This window comes from Schistocerca americana, chromosome 2 (genome assembly GCF_021461395.2).
Source record: "Schistocerca americana isolate TAMUIC-IGC-003095 chromosome 2, iqSchAmer2.1, whole genome shotgun sequence".
Classification (NCBI taxonomy): Eukaryota; Metazoa; Arthropoda; class Insecta; order Orthoptera; family Acrididae; genus Schistocerca; species Schistocerca americana.
In genome coordinates this window covers 816,466,907-816,494,140 of record NC_060120.1, presented here as the reverse complement: position 1 = coordinate 816,494,140, position 27,234 = coordinate 816,466,907, and the positions used below count along the sequence as shown (strand labels likewise).

The 27,234-nt window shown below is 43.0% G+C and overlaps 1 protein-coding gene across 2 annotated transcripts in view; it reads right to left on the bottom strand.

The window, feature by feature from the left end:
* LOC124595401 (NADP-dependent malic enzyme-like) overlaps nucleotides 1–27,234 on the bottom strand; it is a 389,313-nt gene that overhangs the window by 89,807 nt on the left and 272,272 nt on the right. For both annotated transcript variants that reach the window (XM_047134129.1, XM_047134130.1), the window contains one exon: nucleotides 18,696–18,951. In XM_047134129.1, the coding sequence (XP_046990085.1) occupies nucleotides 18,696–18,951 (256 nt within the window). The remainder of the gene's footprint in view (nucleotides 1–18,695; nucleotides 18,952–27,234) is intronic.

The window sequence follows — 27,234 nt, the reverse complement described above, 5'->3', positions numbered from 1 at the left end:
TTAAAAAGCAAAGGAGCATTTGGAACAGTCGGGGGATCAAAGCCCGTATTTCAGTGTTTTTGTCGAAGATAATTACAGAGCCACAGGTTTTATCAGTAGAGAACTGAAATCGATGATCCATGGATATAAACATCAAAAGGTCACAAAATAACTTGAATTCAGGGGAGTAACTGTCTGGATGCAAGATTATGGGGCACTAATTTGACCAGGATAAAAATAAAGAACAACTAAATAAATAATAAATTAAAAAAAATGGTTCAAATGGCTCTGAGCACTATGGGACTCAACTGCTGAGGTCATTAGTCCCCTAGAACTTAGAACTAGTTAAACCTAACTAACCTAAGGACATCACAAACATCCATGCCCGAGGCAGGATTCGAACCTGCGACCGTAGCGGTCTTGCGGTTCCAGACTGCAGCGCCTTTAACCGCACGGCCACTTCGGCCGGCAATAATAAATTAAAATTAGGCATACATCAGCATGTGTCACCCACGTTCAGATTAAGGTTTCTGAAAAAATGAATTGGAGGGCACTTACAAAGTTTTACGTTCAATGGAATTACGAACTATTTTTTCGAATTTGAACACACACACACACAGAGAGAGAGAGAGAGAGAGAGAGAGAGAGAGAGAGAGAGAGAGAGAGAGAGAGAGAGAGAGAGAGAGAGAGACTGACTTTCCCGGTTTGAGAACCAGCTCAGTAGGTATAAGGGAAGAATTTTGGCGCGATATTTTGGAAAAACGACTCCAGTATATTTTAAAAGACATCATGGCCGCCTTTGGCTTACAACTGTTTATTCACAAGATTCACGAAACGTTAACTCAACCATTTTCTGTAAATGATAAAGGCAAAAATGTGGATGGGAGAAAGGAAAGAAATTTGGCTACGGCATCGTTGTTATAGTGTAAGGAGAAAAGAAAAGAACCACGAACGAAAAAACATATCTTGGGGGAAAAAACTTACTGGCGGGTAGCAGTAAGTGTGTGTCTTGACAGCAACCGTCCACTTAGTATCAATAACGGCGACAGTTAATAGACTTAAGTACTTGTCATATTGACAGTTCAATTTACAGAACTGTGATGACATTTCATAAAAAGCCGTAAGTGCGTCTTAATTTGTTTGATTAGGCTGCCCAGTATATTGTGTATTCAGAACATCCGCACTTTCGGCTGAAAATTAAGCTGTCATTAATTGCCGGACTAAAGTGATCATTGTTTAGACTCTTAAGGTTAATTTTTCGTTATGCGTCTTAGTGAATGTTAGGGCACGCAGAAGACTTATCAACCCACTCAGTGGAAGTGCAGGGAACCAGTATGTTCGCATGAGAATGTACCGGCGCACGCAGGTCATCCGCAGCCGTTTGTCACCGAGTGACACGCAACCGGATGACTGAACATCCTCATGTTACTCAACATCAAAGGCTCTGAAGGAAGTGGGAACCTCGCACCGTTTGCCTCTAGAGCACGACAGCAGTGGCGTGTACTGTGACTGCGAATCTTTGAAGCAAGAGAATTCTGTGAAGAAACTCCACGTCACGTCCTATGCAGACAGGCGGTCGGGAACGGAACCTGGAGCTACAGAAAGGAAGCGTTCTGAATACTGGTGACGTTTCATCACATTAACTGGTAACCAAACTATTCACACCTTCTACATCTCATTTTTTATTCCATATATAACAGTGGAGGAGGGGGGGTATAGCTTACTGAAACTAGTTGTCATATTTCTTCCAAAAAGAAATAATAATCATCTTGCGAGAACTGAACAATTCAGAAATCGCCCACACCCAACGTGCGCGAATCACTGTCTCAACTATTTATACAGGATCAAAGAAAGGAATGTTAAGTCTCTGCTTCGTCACCACAAGTGTCAAAGTTGTAGCACTAATAAGTGGGACAAGGATATGGAAAAGCAACTGGCCGTAGCTTTGTCGTAAGCATTCACACCTAATGAACCAGAAAATAGAGAAGTCACGGAGAACATAAGCCGGCCGGTGTGGCCGAGCGGTTCTAGGCGCTTCAGTCTGGAACCGCGCGACCGCTACGGTCGCAGGTTCGAATCCTGCCTCGGGCATGGATGAGTGTGATGTCCTTAGTTAAGTGTAAGTAGTTATAAGTTCTAGGGGACTGATGACCTCAGATGTTAAGTCCCATAGTGCTCAGAGCCATTTGAACCATTTGGAGAACATAAAACAATATTTCAATCGGTCTTCAGACGGACGGACAGAGCTACAGAGTAACAGATATTCAACGAGACTCTTAAATATCGATTCGGAACTGCGTATTATTTTCCTTTACTTCTGTTTTCCCCGAGTATTTCGTTTCCCATTCAGTAATTCCTTTACTCACGTGGTTTTGCTCCCGCCGCAAAAGTATATGGCCACCGACAGAGACAGCATACAAAGAGTTATTTAATGCATCTCATGACAAAAAATACTGTTCTATCTCTGTATATCATTTTTCATTTTGTACAATAGCCAAACATTAGTGAAAAGAAGACAGAAACGCTGACAATGTTCGCACACGAAACGCCTATAAGAAGGGTAAAATGGCTGAAACATAATAGCGCCGGAATTACAAGAACTGCCTGGAGGGAAATGTGTGTGACCTTGAAGTAGAACTTTGATAAGCGCTGGCAGTAACAGAGACTAGAATGTAGCAAGTTTCTTTCATATACACTTACAGAAAAGTTTCATGTAAATTAAGAAAGTTGTGCAAGGAAAGTATCATTATAATTGCATAAAATATTTTGATTAAGAAACAATGTGTATTACATTCGTTTGTGAACTTTACAGTTGCTTTCGATGTTGATTTTCGAGTTGAACTGTCCACTGTAACAATACGAGCTGAAGAATTTTAAACATTCACGAACTTTTAAATGTTCCAAAATCGGATTATGCCCTCTTTATGTAATAATCGTGACTTTCAGATAAATACTACGCTATATCTTCTTGTTGATAGGAAACTGGACCACATTTAGATGTGAAGTCGTCACCAACAAAATTCTGAGCAACACATGAGATGCGTGCCCTCGCCCAACGTTTGCACTGGTATATTACCAGATCCAAATATTTATGGAAGAATATTGTCAGTGTTAAAACCATATTTCTCCGTGAGTGCATTATGCAACACATTAACAGGCAATAGAACGTAGATATCTATACACAAAAATAATTCAAATGTTTTTGTAAGTCACCAGAAAGGTGAACGGTAAAACAGACAACGATAAGAGTAACAATGCACCTTTTCGTCCACTATACAATGTAGTCACTATCTACTGTTGGTACGTCGCGAACGAAAACCGTTATTCTAGTACACGACAAATAACGTCTTAAGGTCTATCATGGAAAGTGTCTAGATGACGGGTACGTTGGAATCTTGTACAACAACAAATAACTGCACGGCTTTTTACTACTCAGAACAAATGAGCACAAGAGACGAAAAATGATTCACTTCCCAGGAGGCATCATGCTGACATCGTCTAACATCGCCTATTGCCTTGAAAATGATTTCAGATTGGTACATAACCCGCAATTTTTTTTTTCCAGGTACGCGATACCCTGCTGAAGCACTCATTGACAAACAGATTACGAAGAGCTACCAAATTACAACTATGTTGATTGCTGTTCCAAGTAAGGAATAAGATGGCGTGATTTAACAAGGCAGGGAAATGCGACGGGGTGTCTGAGAGCTCGTCAAACCCATGCATGCAGCCCTGTACCACGGCTTTTGTCATCTTGGAAGCCGGTGTACCCAAGGCACACTCCATACGAAGATACAGAAGAGAGGATTTCATCACCAAGGCTCTTGAAATAACGATCCTAGTTTATATTCACTAACCTGCACGAGGGGGCCGAATCAAGGTACGAAAAAATACCCAAAATGCACGTTAAAACAAAAAAAAGGGGAAGAAGATTCACCGCGAAGGAATTATCCGAATGGGACGGAAATCGGTAGAGATGATGTACATGTACAGACAAAAATAATTACAATTTCAAAAAACTGATTGACTTATTTAAGAGAAAGAGCATCACAAATTGAGCGAGTCAATGACGTGTTGGTTCACCTCTAGCCCTTACGTAAGCAGTTATTCAGCTTGGCACTGATTGATGAAGCTGTTGGATGTCCTCCTGAGGTATATCGTGCCGAATTCTGTGCAACAGACGCGTTACATCGTCAAAATCCGTAGTTGGTTGTGGGGCCCTCCCCACAATGCTCCAAACGTTTGCAATTGGGAAGAGATCCGGTGACCTTCCTGGCAAAGATAGGGTTTAGCAATGACAAAAACAAACAGCACAAAGTTTTGCCATGTGGGGGGCCGGCATTATCTAGCTGAAATGTAAGCCCAGGATGGCTTGCCATGAAGGGCAACAAAACGGAACGTAGAATATTGTCGACTTACCGCTGTCCTGTAAGCGGCCGCGGATGATAACCAAAAGAGTCCTGGTTGTCAAGCCGTATGGCGGGAAACAATTAGGTTGGTACCCCACCGCTCTCCAGGGCGTTTCCAGACACGTCTTCCCTGGTCAAGGAGGCTCAGTTCGAAGCGGAACTTATCACTGAAGACAGTTATTCTTCATTCGATGAGATTCTAAGCCGAGAACTTGTCTAGAGACACCCCAGGCAGCGGTAGGTTACCAGCCTGACTTTCGCTCGCAATACGGCCCGACAACCAGGAGTGATCCCTGATTGCTTGTCTTCTCACTTCCAAACGCTACCCTGGCCAGCAAGGTCGCGTGATCCCTCTCCAGTTGCGAACGTTTGGAGTATTATGGGCAGGACCCTCCAACCAGATCGTGATTTTGACGATCTAACGTGTCAGAACAGAGCTTCTCATGATAGCCCTTAGGAGAACATCCAACATTTCTGTCAATCAATGCCAACCCGAGTACATGCTTGGATAAGGGCCGGACGTAGAAAAACGCTTTATTGACTTGCTCAATTTGTGAAGCTCCTTCTCTTGAACAAATCATCCAATTTTTTTGAAATATAATCATTTGATTTGCCTGTGCATGTACATCACGTCTACCGGTGTCCGTTTCATTCGGATAATTCCCTTGTGCCCCGTTGTTTTTTTGTCTTAGAGTGTATCACAGAGTCATCTCTAACCTAAACTACACCCTCTACACACGGCAGGTTTAGTGCTTTATTGGGCAGTTGGTGGATATGACGCCTTGCATCTGAGGAGCGAAAATAGCGACTCGTTCAACCACACGACGCACTTACAGTCAGCTACTGTCCAGTTTCTGTGCTGTCTGACTTAGTGAAGCCTTACGCACAGCTGTAAGCAATGGCCTTTTGCGAACTACCCCGGTCCGATGCTGATAGCGTACAGTTGCCTCTGGAGTGCTCGCTCGGTAACTCATTAAGATCGACCTGCATTCACTTGCAGCGCATTTCATGCTGGGTTTGAGACCCGTTGTCAATGAAAATGTTTGACGCTCTTCTGCGGCCCCTGTTGGTTAGGATATTTTTACTACCATTGCGAGAGGTACGTGTTTGACAGTCTGCGTCGACACACCAACAAATCGACTTCATTCACGGTGTGGTCACGGGCAGAGAGAGAGAGAGAGAGAGAGAGAGAGAGAGAGAGAGAGTGTGTGTAAAAGGTATATATTTTAGGAAAAAAGACCGTCGACCTTCTGTATTTTGGTTTTTAGGTTTCATTTCCGATATTTAATAGAAATGAAATCTAAAAACTGAAGTACAATTAGATTAGATGTAAATTTCATTTTCGATATGTTTAAAAAATAAAACCAGAAAACAGAAATGTAGACAGTCAATGGACTTTTTTTAATGAAAAATGCTCACTTCATTGTTAGAAGTGTTCAAAAAATTCCAGTCTACACGCAAACGTTCTGCTTTGAAGAGCAAAGGTAAGACTTTCTTCACAGTTCTTACAGTTGCTAAATGTTTGATTTCTTTTATGCATTATTTGTTGTATTTAGGAGATTATGAGCGCCACGTTGATTTGTAGGCTTTATTCTTCTAATTATGAATGAGTTAGTTGAACTGTAAGTTTTATTCTAGGTACACAAGTAAATTAATAACGTTTACGTTAATACCTTTTATTTTATTCATTTTGTTGTACCTCGATATATTTCCTTAGCAACTATAAATTGCGTTGCAGGTTTCTGGTATCATCCTAGGCAGCAGGTGTGGGGATACAATTGCATTGAAGTTCCTGTCTTCGTAACTTTTGCCAGTGGCTACAAATCGTAATGTAGCTGAGAGCTTCCCCTCGCAACCTACAGCCTCTCTCATGACTTTACCGTATTCTTGTTCGTTAAGAATTGTTTGATGATATGCAGTAGCTCCGAAAAGCATCTTTTCATTCTTTCTTAGGTAAATACGATATTCATCGGCTCCCACCGCTACAACTAAGAGAGTGACGTTGAATTAATTTCTTTGCATAAGCCACTTGCCGCAATTTCCTTTCGGCTTTTTTGGCCGTGTTACCTCGAAGGGAGCCAAGGCAAATCCCCATTGTTTCTGTATAAAACCAAGCGGCATCTCGTCGAACGTAGCCCCATAAACTTCCTATAAACGATTCGCTACCTGCAAAACAGGGTGGCGTTGTAATAGCTGAGTGCAGTATGTCGAGACGTGACTAGGGTGCCACGAAATTGAACCGTCACTCGCTGAACAGACAAATCAGTGCGCTTTTAGGGCCCCTATAATGGCGCGACTAACACTTTGTCTACTGAGCTTATAAAACTGAATATGAAGCATAATCTTTACATTTGTATTGTATGTTAACTGGGGACCTAGAAACGACGGAGAGGTTCCGTCCCCACCGCAGCCGCAGTGGTCCACAATCCCACGACGACTACCGCAGTCCACTTCACCCCTACGCCGCCCCACACCGAACTCAGGGTTATTGTGCGGTTCGTTCCCCGGTGGACCCCCCAGGGAACGTCTCACACCAGACGAGTGTACCCCTGTGTTTGCACGGTAGGGTAATGGTGGTGTACGCGTACGTGCAGAAATTGTTTGCGCAGCACTCGCCGACATAGTGTAGTTGAGGCGGAATAAAGGGAACCAGCTCGCATTCGCCGAGGCAGATGGAAAACCGCCTAAAAGCCATCCATAGACTGGCTGGCTCACCGGACCTCGACCCAAGTCCGCCGGGCGGATTCGTCCCGGGGACCAGGAGCTCCTTCCCACTCCGGAAAGCCGTGCGTTACACCGCTCGGCTAACCGGGCGGGCATCTTTACATTTAGTATTATTGCTCTCTCCAGAGGACAGAACGTTGATCAGAGTCGCCCTGATAAACTGCATGCTTAGCGTACCCAGTATTCACTGATGTTCTTCCAGCCTTATACTTCGCTAGGCCGAGCGACAATATTAACTCCATCGCTCTCTTCTTGAGGCAGTAAATTATCTTGGTATGACTCGTCATTTTTCAAAGTAAACTATCTGCAGAACAGCCACACTGAAGGCGCGGTGCAAACAGCTGATAGGCTGGCAGCACGTGCGTAATCGCACATCTCCGGCGAGAGGAAGCAGGCACCGCCGCGCCCTCTTCGCAGGGCACACCGCCGCCGCACACGACCTCGCCAAAATGCGAGCGCACGTCACGGCCGGGTGTAGCGTAGCTCTGAAATAGCGACCCCCACCGCCACCGATACCGCCACCGCTGCCAGATTGCGCCGTCAATGTGAACGCCCACCCCGCCCATAAAATTCCACACGCTGCCCGCATTGAGCAGCTGGCCTTTTCTGTAGCTGTTTTTCACTACTTCAGATGAATTCTGTGGTGCTTCATCCAACACGGCTACAGTAGGCACTCTCTTCACTAACTTCGGATTTTTCGAGTGAGTGTTACTACTCTAACGACAAAAAACAAAAATCTTTTAGTCTTAATTTACGTAACGGAGATCACGTATACGTATTAAGTATAGCACTAGATGTTCAGTTATCAAATACATTTTGGCGTACGCGTATTGAAAAACTAATTTATCTACATTTGCAAATCGCTTATTTTCTGTTTCCAAAAAACTGTTAAGATCTGGGTTGGTGTAAGTGGAAGCAAATAGGGGTAGAGATTTTTCGCATTGCTATGGGTCTTCGACTGCATTTTATCAAATCGACGTCGTCTATGGCTAAGGTTAGTGATAAGCTGTTCGCGTGTGATAGTAGACTACTCTTGTTCTTTATACGTGTATACATCTCACAACTTTCACCACCATTAATTCTGTTTTACATCTCTTAAAAGCTGCTCTTTACAAGAGAATAGAGTTAATTATTATTGCATAAACGACTCCTGTCTATCTACTTTGACAAAAACCTTACACTATCGTCAGAGGAAAAAATTATTTAATGTCACACTTGTTGAAACAAAGTAGCCGCTATCGTATAAAAAATAAAAAGCCCACAGGTGCTAGATGATTTGAGAGGGATGAGGGAATTCCGGTTGTGTAAAAGACAGGAATAAGCGGAAATGAAGGTCCTCAAATCAGCTAAATTCATTTAGCTCTCCTGCTTAACTAACCTTCGATATAAACTTTAACGTGAATGACAAGCGACTGACGCCGTACCATTCGGTTCAGAGCTTTTTCGCCTTAATTACTGTCTACACAGGTAAAGAATTTTCTTCACTGTAATTTGGGGATTACTGAAGAATGGGATACAAACCGTGGGCTTTGACCAATGACCTCAAAAGTTACCATAGATGATGTATTGCACAGATTTAACAACAAGGACGAGTACCGAGAAACAAAGGAATATAGGACAGAGAAAACAGATGGTAGACATGTAGTACGTACATTCATATTTCGAACATAATGTTAAGTATATCGCTTCTTTGAATCCTAGTATCCTATTCTTCAGTTGACTTGATTTATCTATTCCTATGAATATGGAAGACTTTAAGTAGGGTTCGTCAGTTGCAGTACGAATACAAATTTTACAGCTGTCGGTTTTTTTTTTTCGCCTTCGCTAGCACTAGTATCCTATTCTTCAGTTCATCGATATGGGCGAACTGAATATGGGATACAAATTTCATGTATGTCTATTTTTTCGCCTTCGCGTAGTTCATTTGAGTTACAGGATGCCAATGTTAAGTACGTCGATATTTTCGTTTTCGCTAGCATTGGTATCCTATTCTTCAGCTGAGTTATACGTATAGGTCAACTGAAGTATGGGATAAAAAATTTACGTATGTCTGTCTTTCCGCCTTCGCTAGTACTAGCATCAGCTGAATAATAGCAGGTCTGTAGTAGACGAAGAAAGCCACACCTGTAAAAGTTCTATGTTGTACTTCAGTTGACCTACATGTCAGCTGAAGAATAGGATACTAGTGCTAGCGGAAGCGGAAAAGCCGACATACGTTAAATTTATGGCCTGTACTGCTGTTAACCTATACAGATCAACTGAAGTTTGGGTTTCAACTCATATATGTCAACTGAGGTATTCCACGGTAACGTTACTTCTGTCACTTTATTCTTTTACTTTCTTTCTTGGCAAAATGGTTCAAATGGCTCTGAGCACTATGGGACTTAACTTCTCAGGTCATCAGTCCTCTAGAACTTAGAACTACTTACACCTAACTAACCTAAGGACATCACATACATCCATGCCCGAGGCAGGATTCGAACCTGCGACTTAGTGGTCGCGCGGTTCCAGACTGAAGCGCCTAGAACCGCTCGTCCATAGCGGATGGCTACTTTCTTTCTTGCACCAGTATCCCATTCCTCAGTTGAGCTGATAAATCCATACCTACAAACGAAAATCAAAATGCAAAAATTTTTCAGAAGGAAAAAATTTATCCAAAATACACGAGACTCACTAAGTGAAAATAAATACCGAATGAACTGGAACGAACAAATTATTTGGATTAATACAAGCGCCAAAAATCTTACGCAGTATCTAGCCCTGTACTTTAAAAACACATTCATTTGTATCAGTTTACAATGGTGACGTCTCGCCACAAAAGATAACCGATTTATTACCTATGGCTCGAAAATAAAGACATTAATGACTATGAGTAAAGTATGATGTCATTGATCAAAGACAAAGGGTTGTATCCCCTTCTTCAGTGAAATACGATTAGCTTTCCTGCTTAACTAACCTTCCATATAAACTGTAAGATGAATGAAAAGAAACTGATGTCGTATCATTCGGTTCAGCGCTTTTTCGCCTTAATTTCTGTCCACACAGGTAAATAATTTTCTTTACTGTAATTGATTAGATATGTGAGGAGAGATTTACCAACAATTCATTGTTCGTCGGTGTTCTTCATAGAATATTATAAACTGAGAACTTTTTTTACAGTGAATGTTCGTAAAACTTCGTTAGTAATAACAGGCTACTTTAACAAGAAGGAAAAGCGTTTCTTACATGTAATACAGAGGCTGAGACCGAGAAAGAAAAGAAGCCAAGAATCACTTATCTTCTGTTGTTGGCCCAATTTCTGGAAAGATGGGTAGTCTCATATGATAACATAGCATCTAATGAGAGAAAGCCTTCTTTGTAATGTTCAAGACGAAACAGATCTCCAAAGTCCTGATGTGTACCGCATTCTGTGCGAATTTGGTAAACTGTTGGAACAATCGAGGAGTTGTGCAAGGGCCATATAAGCGAAACACTCGACTCTAACAACCAATCAAATAAGCTCTCGCCGAAATGAAGTACGTTTAGGTCGGTATTATGGTGCCAATGCCACGTTTCTGGGGTAGTGTAATGGAAGCGTTTATGGAACTAAAGACGTCAGAAAAACAAACAAATCTGGACAGAGGTTTCAATTTAAACAAGAACGAGTGACCATCAAAGGGCGCAGCGGGCACCGGGAGTCGAACTCTGTTATAAATAGCGGTGCGACTGGAGACCACTCAGCGAGTACGAACTGACACAGTTCGCAGCAGCTGAAGAAGGCGGTGCCTGGGTTTATCGTCAACATATCGCGCTTAGAAATAAAATTAAAAAAAAACTCGGCTGAACACGCAAAAGCCTACAACTCCAGAGAGCGCAACAGCACTGTCGCAGTCACAAAACCAATCGGCGGCAGCATTCCGACTGTGACTTCCAGGATTCCGAGCGGTCTCTTCTCGGAATTCTGTTTGGGTACGTGCTCTCACAACATGACGCTGCCGTTCCGCGAAAGCTGACTTGCAGGACCTGGCGTAACGCCGCCTAGTCATGCTGCTCCTTCCGCCGCAATCCCCGACGGGAACCTGGGATTTCCTTGAACTTTCTTTGTTTTAAGCTTTGCTGAAATCAGCAGTCTGCATAAATCTCGATTCGACATGAAGTGGATTTAAAGAATGCGCTGCATCTGAGGCTGGATTAAATACGAGCTTCCGAGGCGCTGCATTTGAAGTATTCCCGCTCGTGCGTCAGAAACGTTAACACCAAGTGAACAGTATCATCCGGAAAAGTCCTGCGCTGTCACGGTGGAGGAAAGTGCACGGTGAGTTTTCATATGACGAGGTGTTCTGGGAAGCTGATGAAAGAAGGATGTTCCCGGCTACCCAAGCTACTGAGGCTTTATCACATAATTTGCTACATCCTACGTGACATGCCAATACGCCGACGACTCGAATAATTCAGTCGATATCAAATACAATAAAGACATATTGAAGTATTAGACTAGGGGAACCCGAAAGTAGCGTCGTCTCTGCGACATTCAACATTCGTTTGTCACTTGCCATCTCAATGTGTACTTCAGAGTCGTGCAAAAGACATATTAAGGGTAGAATGACTTATTTATTCGTAAATAATTTTTTTTGCAGTTTACGGTAAAAATTACCAGTCAGATACCGGGAGAGATACATGTCCAGTATCGTATCGCGAGCATAGTTGCTGTCGGAAACATACGCGATATTTATCGAAGAGCATTAGACACTCGCGAATGTCTAAGTTCCAATCGGTTAATTTTGATTTTTCCGACTAGTATCGACCAGGATAACCAACAAATATACACAATGACATGTTAAGGGCGGAAGCGGAGACAAATCCCTGTCAAGACAATCGAGGAACTGCTAAACTCTCTCAACCAACATTAGTCAACCATCCAAGAGATTCGTAAAGACAAAAAAGCTAAGTGATCCAGCACATCAACTTATTCCTCCAGCGGCACAATACAGAAGAGATTTTTGTCCGCTTGATCGCTGGAGATGAAAAATGGGTTCTCTGTGATAATCCAAAACGCAGTGGCTCTCTCCGAATGAAGCGCTACGGAGTACAATTAAGCCAGTTTTACGCCCCAAAAAGGCGCTTTTGTGTATTTGGTGGAGAGTTCCGGCGGTCGTTCATTTTGAAGTGCTGAAACTAGGACAAACTGTGAATGCAGAAGTTTACTGTGAACAATTGGGTAGAGTAAATTAATCTTTAATTGAAAAGCGCCGAGCGATCGTCAACAGGAAAGCCCTATTCTGCAACACGACAATGCAAGAACGCACTGAGCAAGGGGAATCCTGGAAAAAATTAATTAACTGGGGCGGGAGGTACTGCCTCACCCATCATACTTGCCCGATATCGTGCCATCGGATTTCCGTTTTTTCCGATCACTACAGCATTTTATAAGGGGCACAAAATTTCAAAATGTGGACTATGTCGAAAATTACATCTCCAAATATTTTGCTCGAAAACTAATTGACTTTTATCGGTCCGGCCTCAAAAGTTTGCACAGTAGATGGTAAATTATTGTTGATAACGAAAATGATTACATCATTGATTAAAAAATAAATACTTGTTAACAATTTATGTTTGAATTTAATGTGAAAAGATACTACTTTCCATTCCCACCTAACACGAACGTCTAGCGAATTCTTACGTTCGGTTTAGAATTTCTGAGTGGAGTGTGCATCTGTCTGACTACAAGTGGAGGAACAGGTAGTAATTTTCTTTGTTTTTTTTATCTTTTATGGAATACTTGAGGACAAACCACGAGAAACCTTATTCAGAACTCTCCTAAACGAGAACCTGCCCCTCCGGGAGTCGTTATTTGGATTAAAAATGTCCTTTCAGTTCGCCAGTGCAGCCATTTCAAAGTGATGCAAACCGTAAAAGAGCTATATGTGAGCTACACTCAAGATTTACGTTGACTGTACGTCGTTAAGACATTAATACTGCTTGATTTCATGGTCTGTATTTATATGCTTGGTGATTTTTGTTGTATGGGCTTTATGCTATTGGTCAAACTATGCTTCTGCTACCTTACCTTGTTTGAAAATACTAACTGCATCTCTATATCCTCTAATGATGTTTCCAGCATTACGAGACGAAAAACGTTAGGCAGAGAAGCTTACCTTAGACCGAGGCATAATGGTGGTGGTGGTTGTTGATTCGGGGGAAGGGATCAAACAATGAGGTCATCGGACCCATCGGATTAGGGAAGGAAGTCGGCTACGCCCTTTTAAAGGAACCATCCCGGCATTTGACAGAAGCTATTTAGGCAAATCACGGAAAATCTAAATCAGGATGGCCGGACGCGGGTTTGAACCGTTCTCCTCCCGAATGCGAATCCAGTGTGCTAACCTCTTCGCCACCTTGGTCAGCGGCATAATGCTCATACAACAAAAACCATCAAGGATATTAATAATTAAGCCCTTAATCAGGATGAATTAATGAATATCCAAATCGAGTTTTTCATATTATAAACCAATAGCCAACTCATTGCATGTCGCGCACTGGTAGGGAAGATGTATCTCAGAACAACGTATAAAACTACACCGAAAGTACCGAGGTGCTGCCGGCCGGTGTGGCCGTGCGGTTCTAGGCGCTACGGTCTGGAACCGCGTGACCGATACGGTCGCAGGTTCGAATCCTGCCTCGGGCATGGATATGTGTGATGTCCTTAGGTTAGTTAGGTTTAAGTAGTTCTAAGTTCTAGGGGACTGATGACCACAGATGTTAAGTCCCATAGTGCTCAGAGCCATTTTTTTTTTCTTTACCGAGGTGCTGGCGCCAACAAACAGCTGTCCAGACCTCTTTTGGAGCAGGAGGAGTGCGTAGCCAAATTACCGTCTGGCATCTGGCTAGTGCTAACTAAACGTATTTGCTCCGATTAGATACATCTGTGGGAATGGCCATGACCTTCGTTCGGGAACCGCTCCAACCGCTCTGTCACAAAGGAAGAAAACAGCGGAGATTTCCGCTCGCGACAGTGTTGTTCTCACGGTCACGAGTCCACTCATTAACTCCTGCCGCAAGACCCATTAGTGTATCAATGTAAGACGCTTCGACACGAAGTGGAAATCGTCCAGGTCTTGCTGAAGGACGACATGGACATTCGCTACACGTATAGCTGGAGCAGGGAGCCCTAAAGCATGTTTTCACACGGATCGACTTTTAACCGAGCTCTCGTATATTCTCTAAATGTTCAGTAATCTAACCAGCAGTCCATCACAGCTATTACGCAATTGTTGAGACATTAGAACACCGGAAAAACTGTCTCAGAAACGTAGACTGACTCCACAATAAGGAAATGAGAAAATTGCAACAACACGTCCATTAATTTTGTTAAGTTTCAAGAAGTGCCTCTTCTAAACCTTTAACTAATCACTGTTAAGCTCTGTATTTGCGACTTCTTGTATACCTTACAAAACACTTATGCGTTTGGAGAAGGCTGGTAGGACGCAAAGTAATATCCAGATTTTCCTCACAGAAAAGCGCAAGTAACGAACGCGATGAAACGTACATCAACGAATCGTGTTCCTCACTCCAGATGCGCAGAGGAAGTCTCTACAGCTTATCACAGTTCAACAAGCTAATTCATTTTTTGCGGACAAAGTGCACACCACCTAAGGCGTTATCGACCGTCTGCTCGTCAGCGTGACGACTCAGAAAAATCGTGACGTGAAGTTGTATTACTGCGAACTGTCTTATCGTTTCGAGGTGGGCGACGCTTTTCGGTAGTAAAAAACACCTGCGGTGAGACGGACGACGAATAACTTCTTACCTTCACAAGAATCTTTCTTCAAAGTTAAGACATCGTCAATAAGCGGCGATTAGGCTTACGACAAGATGCGAAAACCATTCACAATGTACACAACAGAATTCCATTGCTTTCCACCCTGAAAAGTGAGGCTTCAGTTCTCGTTGCGTTGTGATTAAGGGAAACCACAGAAAGCTAAATTATGTTTTCCTCGTGGGAATTCGAACTACGTTTCTCCCAAGTTCGTTTCTAGTTATCTCAACCGCTACTCGTCGGCTAGGGTACTGTAGTTAATTTCAACTGTCTTTTGTCAAAACTACGTAAGAGAACAACGTTTTAATGGGGCATACTTAGAATGTAACGAAAGTAACTGAAATCGTCTACATCATTATCTAAAATTTAGACTTAATTAAACTTTTAGATTTATGTTCTCTGATTTTTGTTGTCGTCATGATTGTGCTCTGTATGCTTGCTTAACAAGATGCTTATTTGTTACAAGAAGCGTTTATATTTTGTCGCAACTTTATACGAGGAAACGGTGGTCGTAATACTGGAATAACTCCTTCTGAACAGACTTCGGAAGGCCCAACGGTATCGGCCGATCGCCATGTCATCCTCACTGATAGGTGTCAGCTGATGCGGAAATGAAGGCGTGGTCAGCACACTGCTCTCGCGGCCATAGTCAGTTTTCGTGACCGGAACCGCTTCTTGTCAGTCAAGTAGATCCTCAATGGGCCTCCCAAGGGCAGTATGCACCCTACTTGCCAACAGCGCTCGGTAGGCCCGAACGGTCATCCATGCAAGTGGTGACCTAGTGCGAAAGCGCTTAACTTCGGTGATCTGATGGAAACCGGTGTTACCACTGCAGTAAGACTGGAATAAAGTATAACAACTTCAAAGTTTAGTTTCCTCTCGCACTACCATGTCGTACCTGACCTAAAGCTTAGCATCTAAGCATATCAAAACCATTCACTGTTGTTAAAGCTGCAACAATACCGTTACCAGACTATCTGTCATGAAGTATATAATAAACATAACCGCCACTCACAGACTAGGCCTAGGCCCGTTCCGACTAGCCGACTGCTGCCTACAAGGCAGTACGAGGAGCGACCTGTGATCGTGGGACGTGTGATCACTATGTCGCCAATCCCTCCAGCCGTTACTGTCACCAGATTAAATACGATATTGTCGCTGTCTCTTTATTCAAACAGCTCCTCATTTGGCGTACCGGACTACCCTACCACAGAAAAAAATTTGAGGAAGTACCGGGAATCGAACTCGGGCCCCTACCTAACGAAAAGCGTCGACGCTAACCCTTTTCTCCCCTATTTGTTTCTTCGTTGTCTTTCTTCTTCGAGGAGATCGGCTCTATGCGGACGTCGCAAGGCGTCTCTCAACATATAGAGATGAAAACTTTACTCATTTTTTTAAAATATTTTTATTATGGAGGGTGACTAGCCGCTGACCAAAAACGCTGAGCTACCGTGCCGGCTGCCATTCGGCTAAGGGGAAGGTTAATTTTTTTTAATGGTTCAAGTGCGATGGGTATTTTGGATTACTTAATAGGAAACCCAGCAGCGTCAGGCTATAGCAGCCCGTCTTGTTGTGACAGAGATTGCAACCTGTCTTATGTGCAACTGAGTGATCATAGAATTTGGCAGAGGTGATTAAAGAATTTGTTTAACTTAGAAATTTGAAAACATAATACAATAAACAGAATCATATGGGAAGAACATATTCTACTTTTTTTTAAATGTAGATAACAAGTGACGCAATTTGTAGATCCATATTTTGCAGATCTACATTTGAACTGGTCGGTGGAAAGAAGGTGCTAACCCTCTGTTTAGCGTGAAATTACTTGATTACGGTATTTCTGCATTTTCGAATGCAACACAAGCTTTTAACAAGCAGCTCCATTAGTGCCGCTAGAAATAACTATCTACGATGTAAATTGTTTTGTCTTACATATTTATATCCTTGCCTCTGAATATAACCAACATATAACCTGCAGTAACACAAAATTACTCTTGTGGATTAGCACTTTTTTCCTGTGGTCCCTTCGTCTGACCGAATAGTACTGAATGGGGACGGCGCACAATTATCAGGAACATCAAAAAACTGAAGTGAGTGAGGAAAGCAGTCGAATGTTTCAGTTTTTGCAGGATGTGAGCATTGCTTTAGTTTTTATTACTTATTGACGAAGAAAGTGCTCTCAGATTGAGCTTTCAGTAAAGGCCCAAGAATGCTCTGTGAAGTCGCTTCTTAGAAACGATGTAACCGTTTTTCCACTGCTGACAAACAGCTAAAGTTCATTTATGTTGGTAGGTATGTCTAAAAACGCTACGCCGCCAAAGCAAATACAGGAAATATGCTCGGAGCATGATAGCCCTGCAGCACAATGGTTATCATGCGATAAGGCAAAGTAGGTACAAAGAATTGGAAACTATAATACAGGAAATCACCTTGGCGAAGCGAAAGAGAACACGAAATATTAAAGTCAACATTTCTATATGGCCCAAATCCTTACGCGTATGTGGGTGCGGACTTTCCAGTAGCTAAATGTCGACATTTCGGCTTGCAGCGCCCAAGGCCGCGGGTTCGAAGTCGAACGAGGCCGGCCGGTTCTTTGACAGCAGCTCGCCGGCTGCTGCCCCGCCTACTTTTCACAAGTGCGTGCGAGAAAACAGCTGACCAGACGCCTTTAAAAGCATTCCTAGCTGCAGGAAGAACAGGAAAATGCAGCGAATTGATGCCGTGAGAAATCCGACGTCAATATTACGATGTAATGAACGCAAAAAGTCGAAAACGGGCAATTTTTATTTTTAATCAATAAGTTATCACTACCGATTTTCAAACCTTGAGAAACAAATCTCCCGTGATGTCGGTCGGGAACAGAGAAGGTGCCTTATACAATAACAACTGAGTCATATTTACCTAACTGTAAATTACTGACAATACTACATTACATTTGAAACACTATACACTCACGCGGGAACCTATTTACTGGAAATACTCGTTTAATTCAACGACAAAATAGCACCTGGCTAGAAAGCGAACATGCATGCTGCATTTAGCTTTTCCGTTGTCTCTCGAGTAGCAGCTTAATGCAGCATCAAACATTTTTCGGAAATGTGTTTCGGGTAAAGTATGTGACTAAGCATAGCGTAAAACGCTGCAAAGTCACTTCGAAACGACCCAAGGATGAAACAAAATCTTTATTACTTTCTTGGACACACCACGTATCGATGACCCTTGAGAAAGGTACAGGAAGCTTCCAGCTGAACAAAACAAGCCAAGAAAATTCCCGAGTTAGGTTGCAAGAGCTATCCTGCAAAAGCTCCAATTATTCGAGTAGCTGTTAAAAGATTTGTGTCATTTCCAAGGTAGGCACATAGGTTTTTAATAGCAAATCGAAACAGGGAAAGGAGTCATAAATTGAATGAGAAATTCAGTCCGTTGTCCTGCGACAGGCGTATCATCTTAGTCAATGTAGATTTCGAAGCACAGTTTCATTTTCAGCACTCCATCCGGGCGTTAGTTGGCATTCACTGCGATGTCAACGCGATGGAAAGCCTGTCAGAGAGTGGGCTACCTTACACAGGACATCGCAATGTACTTCTTTCGTCATTTTATTTACTTTGCAGGTGTACTGTTTGTCAGTCAACTATTTTTGTCTTCTGTCAATGATCAGTCAAAACCTGTCGACAAATTCATGCGTCTCACGTTCTCATTACTGTTTACAGTGCGACAATTGTAAGATTAAATGTCCCCTCGTCTTGCAGGCTGGCATCTGAGCAGGGAAAACTTTTTGCGCGACGTACCTTATTCAGCTGAGGGTTTCGCAGATGGTCGAGCCCTCTGGTGAGCGAGGGGCAAGCGGAGCTGCCGCTCTCGTTGGCCGCCCACTGGCCCATCTTGTCCCTGTGCAGGTCGGACATGGTGGATGCTGCTGCTTCTGCTGCTGCCGGCTCCGTAGCTGTGGACGTCTCCTTGCTGCTGCCGTCGCCGCGTTTGCACGAACACGCCTTTCCTTCTGGCTGGCCGCTCTCGACGGCAGTACCGCCATTATAACTCATCCTGTTGGAGGGGGGAAAAGCGGCCGTCAGTGACGTCACACAAAGCGTGCGCTTTGGAGGCAGAGGCGGTGGCGCCGCGCGGCGGCGGCCGGCGCTACTGCCAGGCGATCAGCTGAGCGGCAGACGCTACCGAAGCTGGCTCTGGGTCAGCTGCCGTGGATCTCGACCTACATCAACGAGTTTGGGGATCCCTGTCCTTGTAGCTCAGATGTCAGCTGCTCTCATGGCTGCGCGCTTCTTAATTGTGTGCATCTGCAACTGCACTGCACGCACTGTGACGAACCGTATTCAATAATAAGACGAATATTTCCCTGGAACGCCCTTCCTTCTATCGTTAAATACTTCACACCCTTCCTCAGGATTAATTTAACCATTTTGCTCTTCCAGATACTGAAATAATTGTTGATATATACCTGAGACAGGCGAAATACCCTCAGACTTCAAGAAGAATATGACAATTCCAATCCCAAAGAAAGCAGGTAGTGACGGATGTGAAAATTACCGAACTATCAGTTTAATAAATCACGGCAGCAAAATACGCGAATTCTTTACAGATGAATGGAAAAACTGGTAGAAGCCGACGTCGGGGAAGATCAGTTTGGATTCCGTATAGAAATATTGGAGCACGTGAGGCAATACTGACCTTACGACTTATCTTAGAAGCTAGATTAAGAAAAGGCAAACCTACGTTTCTGGAATTTGCAGACTTAGAGAAAGCTTTTGACAATGTTGACTGGAATACTCTCTTTCAAATTCTAAAGGTGGCAGGGGTAATATACAGGGAGCAAAAGTCTATTTACAACTTGTACAGAAACCAGATGGCAGTTATAAGAGTCGAGGGACATGAAGGAGAAGCAGTGGTTGGGAAGCGAGTGAGAGATGGTTGTAGCCTATCCCCAATGTTATTCAATCTGTATATTGAGCAAGCAGTAAAGGAAACAAAAGAAAAATTCGGAGTAGGTATTAAAATCCATGGAGAAGAAATAAAAACTTTGAGGTTCGCCGATGACATTGTAATTCTGTCAGAGACAGCAAAGGACTTGGAAGAGCAGTTGAACGGAATGGATAGTGTCTTGAAAGGAGGATATAAGATGAACATCAACAAAAGCAAAACGAGGATAATGGAATGTAGTCGAATTAAGTCGGGTGATGCTGGGGGAATTAGATTAGGAAATGAGACGCTTAAAGTAGTAAAGGAGTTTTGCTATTTGGGGAGCAAAATAACCGATGACGGTCGAAGTAGAAAGGATATAAAATGTAGACTGGCAATGGCAAGGAAAGCGTTTCTGAAGAAGAGAAATTTGTTAACATCGAATATAGATTTAAGTGTCAGGAAGTCGTTTCTGAAAGTATTTGTATGGAGTGTAGCCATGTATGGAAGTGAAACGTGGACAAGAAGAGAATAGAAGATTTCGAAATGTGGTGCTACAGAAGAATGCTGAAGATTAGACGGGTAGATCACATAACTAATGAGGAGGTATTGAATAGAACTGGGGAGAAGAGGACTTTGTGGCACAACTTGACTAGAAGAGGGGATCGGTTGGTAGGACATGTTCTGAGGCATCAAGGGATCACCAATTTAGTATTGGAGGGCAGCGTGGAGGGTAAAAACGTAGAGGGAGACCAAGAGATGAATACACTAGGCAGATTCAGAAGGATGTAGGCTGCAGTACGTACTGGGAGATGAAGCAGCTTGCACAGGATAGAGTAGCATGGAGAGCTGCATCAAACCAGTTTCAGGACTGAAGACCACAACAACAACATATTTCTGTCATCAACTGTAAGCTAACGCACCCGCTCCAATCCAAATGAAGGTTCCAAACCAGCTATTTACTGCCTACGTGAAACTCTTCTCATCTCTTACTCTCTACCTTTCAACAGTCAGCTACTTCCCTCAGATGTATTATACATTTACTTTTTCAAATATTCTCTCCATTACGGTTCCACTAAGGTGGCGCAGTGTTAAGATACTGGACATTCGGTTGGGAGGAAGACGGAGACCGTTCAAATTCGAATCTGGCCTTCCAGGTTTCCACGGTTTCGGTGACTCAGTTAAAATAAATGGCAGGATAGTTCCCCTGATAATGGATACTGCTTCTCCAGATTGTAAGTCCAGTGCCACTTTGCTCTGTGAGGCAGAGGGTGGAGCACAGGTGGAGGGTGGGGGGTGGGACAGAATATTTTGTTCTATATACTTACGTAGTCCGTCGTCCTGCACAAAGACAGAGCCCAGGTATTAAATTACAACGGAAGAATTTCACCATCTGTTGACATAACTCTCCGTTGAGATTTTGCTTGTATATAGCGGACACACATTTGTTAAAATGAACTAGAAGCTATTGTGTACTATTTGGAGGGATAGGAAATGGTAGTAAATTAAATATATGATAAAGCGAACATCTCTCACTATACAGAGAAAAAACTAAAAATGTTTTGGAGAAAGTAAAATAAATCTTCTGTTTAGCAAAGAAAATGACCAAAATAAGTTACATTAAAAATATGTAAAAAAAAAAAAAACAAGCCAAAGCAAACGTTATCTCTGATAGTGGATGTCACAAGTTATAATATTGTTGGGTCAATGGTCAAAGTCTTCGTGATAACAGGTTCAACGTAATATCAGACACACAACACACACATTCATACACACACACACACGCACACACACACACACACACACACACACACATACACACTGGATTAAAAATGGTTCAAATGCCACTGACCACTATGGGACCATAGCTTCTGAGGTCAAAATAGTACGCTGTCCACTGGAAGCCACCTGTGATAGCTTGAAAGCCTCCTCTTTTATATTTTTGACATTAGGAACACGATTACAAGTCATAATTTTGTAATAAAAGCGACTCTACGATAAGTTCCCCATTGCGGTTGCTACTTTCAAAGTGTCTGTCTTCTCAGTTTCTTCGACGAAAGCACAACTTTTGAGAAAAACACGCGAATGATAACAAAAAGAATTAATAACAAAATTGCGAAAAGGTTATATTTTGTTTGTGGGAAAACGAAGCACATATACTGAAAAAGATATTTCTTGAAAACTGCTCGAACGTATACAAAACGACGAAAGGGTCGAACACAGGCAATGTCGTACATCTCTCAGGTAAAGACTAAGCAGGTAATGTATTCTTAGAAACATAATTCTGCATTTTTGAACTATATGAAATTCGGTATCCATCTTTCCTTTATTCTTTTGTATTTCTTCAGTCGAAAGGAGAATTACACAAACTTTGGAAAGTTACAACTATATATTCAATTTTTTCTTAATTATGAGTGCTTCAGAAGCACTAGACGTCACAATGGATTATCTTTCCTCTAGAACATTATTTTTCTTAATTTATTCTACGTGTAAGGTAAATTATTGATATCATTTACCATTTCTCAATACCCAGCGTGATAATAAGGAAACCTCGATGTGAATGGGGTGTTGAGCACTAAGTTCCGTCCTTCCAGCTCTAGGAAATACTACAGATTAAGCGATAAGTCTGGAATAAAGAGAGTAACCATTGTACGGGGCTTCTGCACAGAAACGCCAAATTTTTTGAAGTAGTTTAAAAATAGCAATTTTTTTTTTTTTTTTTTTTTTTTTTTGTTCTGATCTAACTTGCCGGTTGGTTGCAGAAGGACCCGGAGTTGCTGCCCAATTTTTGTCAAAGTTTGGAGCATGTTCATTTTTTCATTGTTGCCCGTCAAGTGTCTGGTGTTAGATCAAGAGCAGGCACACATTGTGGTTTGGTACGCAGGGCTTAAATCCACGGTTTGGTGCAAAGCCTTTTTGGTGCTGTTTGGAAGAAAGTAGCACCAGATGCCAAGAGGATAAAAGCATGACGAAGGCAGTATCTGGACACTGAGAGCGGTCTGAAGCGGCATGCAAGGGTTCAGGGTGTCTCTGAAGAACAAGCTGAGAATGTTCGCCATCCGTTCCAACGATGTCCACGCAAATCAGTTTGTTGAGCTTCGCAGGAACTTCAGATACCACGTGCAACTACTCATGAGGTCTCTAAAAAGCGGTTGCGCCTGTGTTCACATAAGGTGCAGATTCTGCATGACATAAAGTCTGCAGACAAGCAACTGCGATATAGATTTGAATGTGAAACGCTTAACCGGATCGACCGGAATCCTGCTTCCTCGACAAGTGTAATGCTTTCTGGCGAAACCACTCAACTGTGAATAAGCATAAGGTCACATCTGGAGGTCACAGAATCCGTACAGTTTCGCGGAAATGGTACGAGCTCGCCCGAATGTGAACGTTTGGTGCAGTCTCAAGTGCGGCAAGATAACTGTATTGCTCTTCTTTGCTGGGGTGGTTTTCACAGAAACGACGTACCTATACATGTCGGAAATGTTTGCTTTCCCCAAGTCGAAGACCTGAAACCAAATCTTTGGTTTCAGCAAGATGGTGCTCCACATTACTGGTTGTCGGATGGTCGAACAACTCTGAATTGAACATTTCTAGGACGCTGGATTGGAAGACATGGGACCGTAAACTGGCCTCCGGTTCTCCTGACTTCACACCACTGGGTTTTTTATCTCTGGGGTAAGGTGAAGGACAGGGTGCTCGCCACTGCAATGCAACACCTTCAAGACCTCCGTATTCGGATTATGGAAGTCATCGGTTTCATCCCTCCTGATATGTTGAAGCTGACCCGGATGGAAACTGAGAGCAAACTAAACATTCTTCGTGTCATCGCACGAGCTCACGTTGAAGTGTTCTGATATCGCGTTATAATTTCTTTGAAATCTGAATTTGGTGTTGGAGCAAATTGAAAATAGGGCATTTCGATGTATAATCCCCGTATTATTACCGACCGAGGTGGCACAAATCTTGGAATTCGACTTACATTTCAGAGGGCAGCAAATTAAATCCATGTCCTTCCTTCCAAATGGTTCAAATGGCTCTGAGCACTATGGGACTTAACTATTGAGGTCATCAGTCCCCTGGAACTTAGAACTACTTAAAACCTAACTAACCTAAGGACATCACACACATCCATGCCCGAGGCAGGATTCGAATCTGCGACCGTAGCGGTCTCGCGGGTCCAGACTGTAGCGCCTAGAGCTGCTCGGCCACCCATGCCGGCCCTTCTTTCCAGATTTAGGTTTTGTATGCGTTCTTGGAATCGTGTAACATAAACGCCGTGATAGATGCTTTGTAAAGAGAAACATCCTATCTTACATGGCCGGTCGGAGTGGCCGAGCGGTTCTAGGCGCTTCATTCTGGAACCGCGCGATCGCTACGTTCGCAGGTTCGAATCCTGCCTCGGGCATGGATGTGTGTGATGTCCTTAGGTTAGGTAGGTTTAAGTAGTTCTAAGTTCTAGGGGACTGATGACCTCAGATGTTAAGTCCCATAGTGCTCAGAGCCATTTGAACCATTTTTTTTTTTTATCTTACATGAGGTCTCTGTTCCGTGATTGACGGGTAGTTAATATGTAATCTCCCTTCCGTCTTTGCCTTTGCAACGTTATGGCTTTATTTCCAGGGATATTCGTTGCCTCCGTCTAAACTTGTGAAGTGTGTCGTATGTGTGACTGTATTGGTTGGTGCCTGTGTCACTGAGGAAGAGTACTGAGGCCGGCCGCTGCGACCGAGCGGTTCTAGATGCTTCAATCCGGAACCACGCGACGACCGCCACGGTCGCAGGTTTGAATCCTGCCTCGGGCATGGATGTGTGTGCTGTCCTTAGGTTAGTTAGGTTTAAGTAGTCCAGGGGACTGATGACCTCAGATGTTAAGTCCAATAGTGCTCAGAGCCATTTGAAGAGTACTGAAATGACATTTCGTGTCTTAACCACTGCACCATTTCGCTTTCTTTCCAAACATGCATCGCCATAGACACTGAAATGAGGACCAGTGGAGCATTTGGAATTTAATACAGAACGTTGTAATATAGAAACACCATTTCTGCTTCCCTCGCCACCAGAATTCGCGTGGGTAATACGTGTCCTCAACACTCTACAGGTTGGAGTGTCACCCACTTAACATAGTGGCGCGGTACCAGGTGTAGAAGAATGAAACCGGACTTCCCCTATAGATGGTGCTAGCCGTCAGTACGGGGCCGAGAGACCACGTCTGCAGCGCCAGCTGCTTCCACGTCTGCAGCGCCAGCTGCTTCCTGTAGCGGCTGACGACGAATGTTAACACACAGTAAACCAAGTTCCACACATCGGTATCTGTTTCAAATCCGTAAATATGTCGAGTTTTGTGCCTACGAACTGCGATCTGCGGACACCACTGATTTTCTGTTATCATTTGAATTTGTGGACACCAATGGTTTCCTGTTATCATTTGAAGAAAACTGCTGCAGAATCGCATCGAATGCTTGACGAAGCTTTCGGCGAACATGCTCTCGGGAAAACAGTGTTTGGAGTGGTCCAAAAAATTCAAAAGTGGTGATTTTGACGTGAGAAAAGAAGAGCGCGGGAAACCACCAGAAAAGTTCGAAGACAACGAATTTCAGGCATTCTTGGATGAAGATGATACTCAGACTCAGCAGGAACTCGCGGAACAATTGAATGAGACGCACAAAGACCTTTCTCTTCGGTCGAAAGCTATGGGAAAGGTGCAGAAAGTGGGAAAAATGGGTTACGCATGAACTGAATGAAAGACAGAAAGCAAATCTAAAGACCACTTCTGAACTGCTGCTCGCCAAATACAAAAGAAAGTCGTTTTTCCATCGAATAGTGACAGGTGATGAAAAAATGGATATATTTTGAGAATCATAAGCGTCGTAAATCATGGGTGAATCCAGGAAAACCATCGACATCGCATTGGAAAGAAGACAATGCTCTGTGTTTAATGGGATCAGGATGTGTCATCTATTATGAGCTGCTAAAACCTAGTGAAACCGTTAACACTGACCGCTACCAACAGCAAATGATCGATTTAAATCGAGCATCACGTGAAAAACGACCGGAATATGGAAAAAGGCAACACAAAGTCGTATTGCTCCATGATAACGCCACATCACACACAGCAAAACGGGTCAGGTAAACCATCGAAGCGTTCGGTTGGGAAATAGTAGGGCATGCGGCTGATTCTCCAGACTTGGCTCCGTTCGACTACCATCTATTTGCATCACTGGAAAACAATCTCACTGGAAAACGCTCCAGTTCGTATGAAAATGCGCGATAATGGCTCGCTGACTGGTTCGCTTCAAAAGAAGAATTTTTTTATTTTATTTGGCGTGCCATTCGTAGCCTGCCGGAGAGGTGACAGAAATGTATAAATAGCAGTGGAGATTATTTTGAATAAAAGATTGTTTATCAGTTTCAAACAACAAACCTGTAGTTATTGCAACAAGTATCTGGTTTCATGCTTCTACACCTGGCAGCTGCACGGACATTGCTTGAAAGTGTTTGTCTTTGAAGGGAATTCTAGCAGTCAATTTTGTTACTCCTCTCGCTGTTCGAAATAACAAAACTTCGAGAAAATTATCAAATGTGTGTGAATTCCTAAGGAACCAAACTGCTGAGGTCATCAGTCCCTAGACTTACACACTACTTTAACTAACTTACACTAAGAACAACACACACACCCATGCCCGAGGGAGGACTCGAACCTCCGGCGGGAGGGGCTGCGCAGTTCGTGACACGACGCCTCTAACCGCCCGGCCACTCCACGCGGCAAAATTTCGAGACAAATGAACTGCTTCGACGGTTTCTTTGGGATCGAGAGATAAGTATAATCGACCAAAACTTATCTTGTTTTGTGCAGTCACACTCGCGAGCTTTATACAAAGAAGCCACTGCAATAAAGTAGGGATTTAGGCGCACTTAGAGAATCCGACTCCTTGCTGAATTTACATTCTCTGTTGCAGGATGGAAAATTCCTGGCACGCAGACGCCCTTCGCTCTAAAACAGATTTATTATGCTGTCGTAACTTCCATGCGACGCTACTGAGGGGCTCTTCGGAGCGCTTCGGGTAGAGTGATGTGCATATCGATTTGGAATTCAGTGTCTAGGCTTACCAACATCCATGAACCATAGACATTCGCTAGATTAATAGCTTCTGTCACGTATACACGATTTCATTATCGATTTGTATACATCTACCATGCTTCTCTCATCCTTATATATTTCCGTTTTCTTCCTTTATTCGCATCCGCTAACCTTACCATAATGAATGTTAATAAGACTGAAATTTCTTAAATTACATGTATTTGTTACTATATCTGTTACCACTCTCCTTTTTCTTCTTCTTTTACTACGTATTATTGTTAATATTGGCCCACTCATTTGTAGATGATGCTTACATAATGATAATGGTTCCA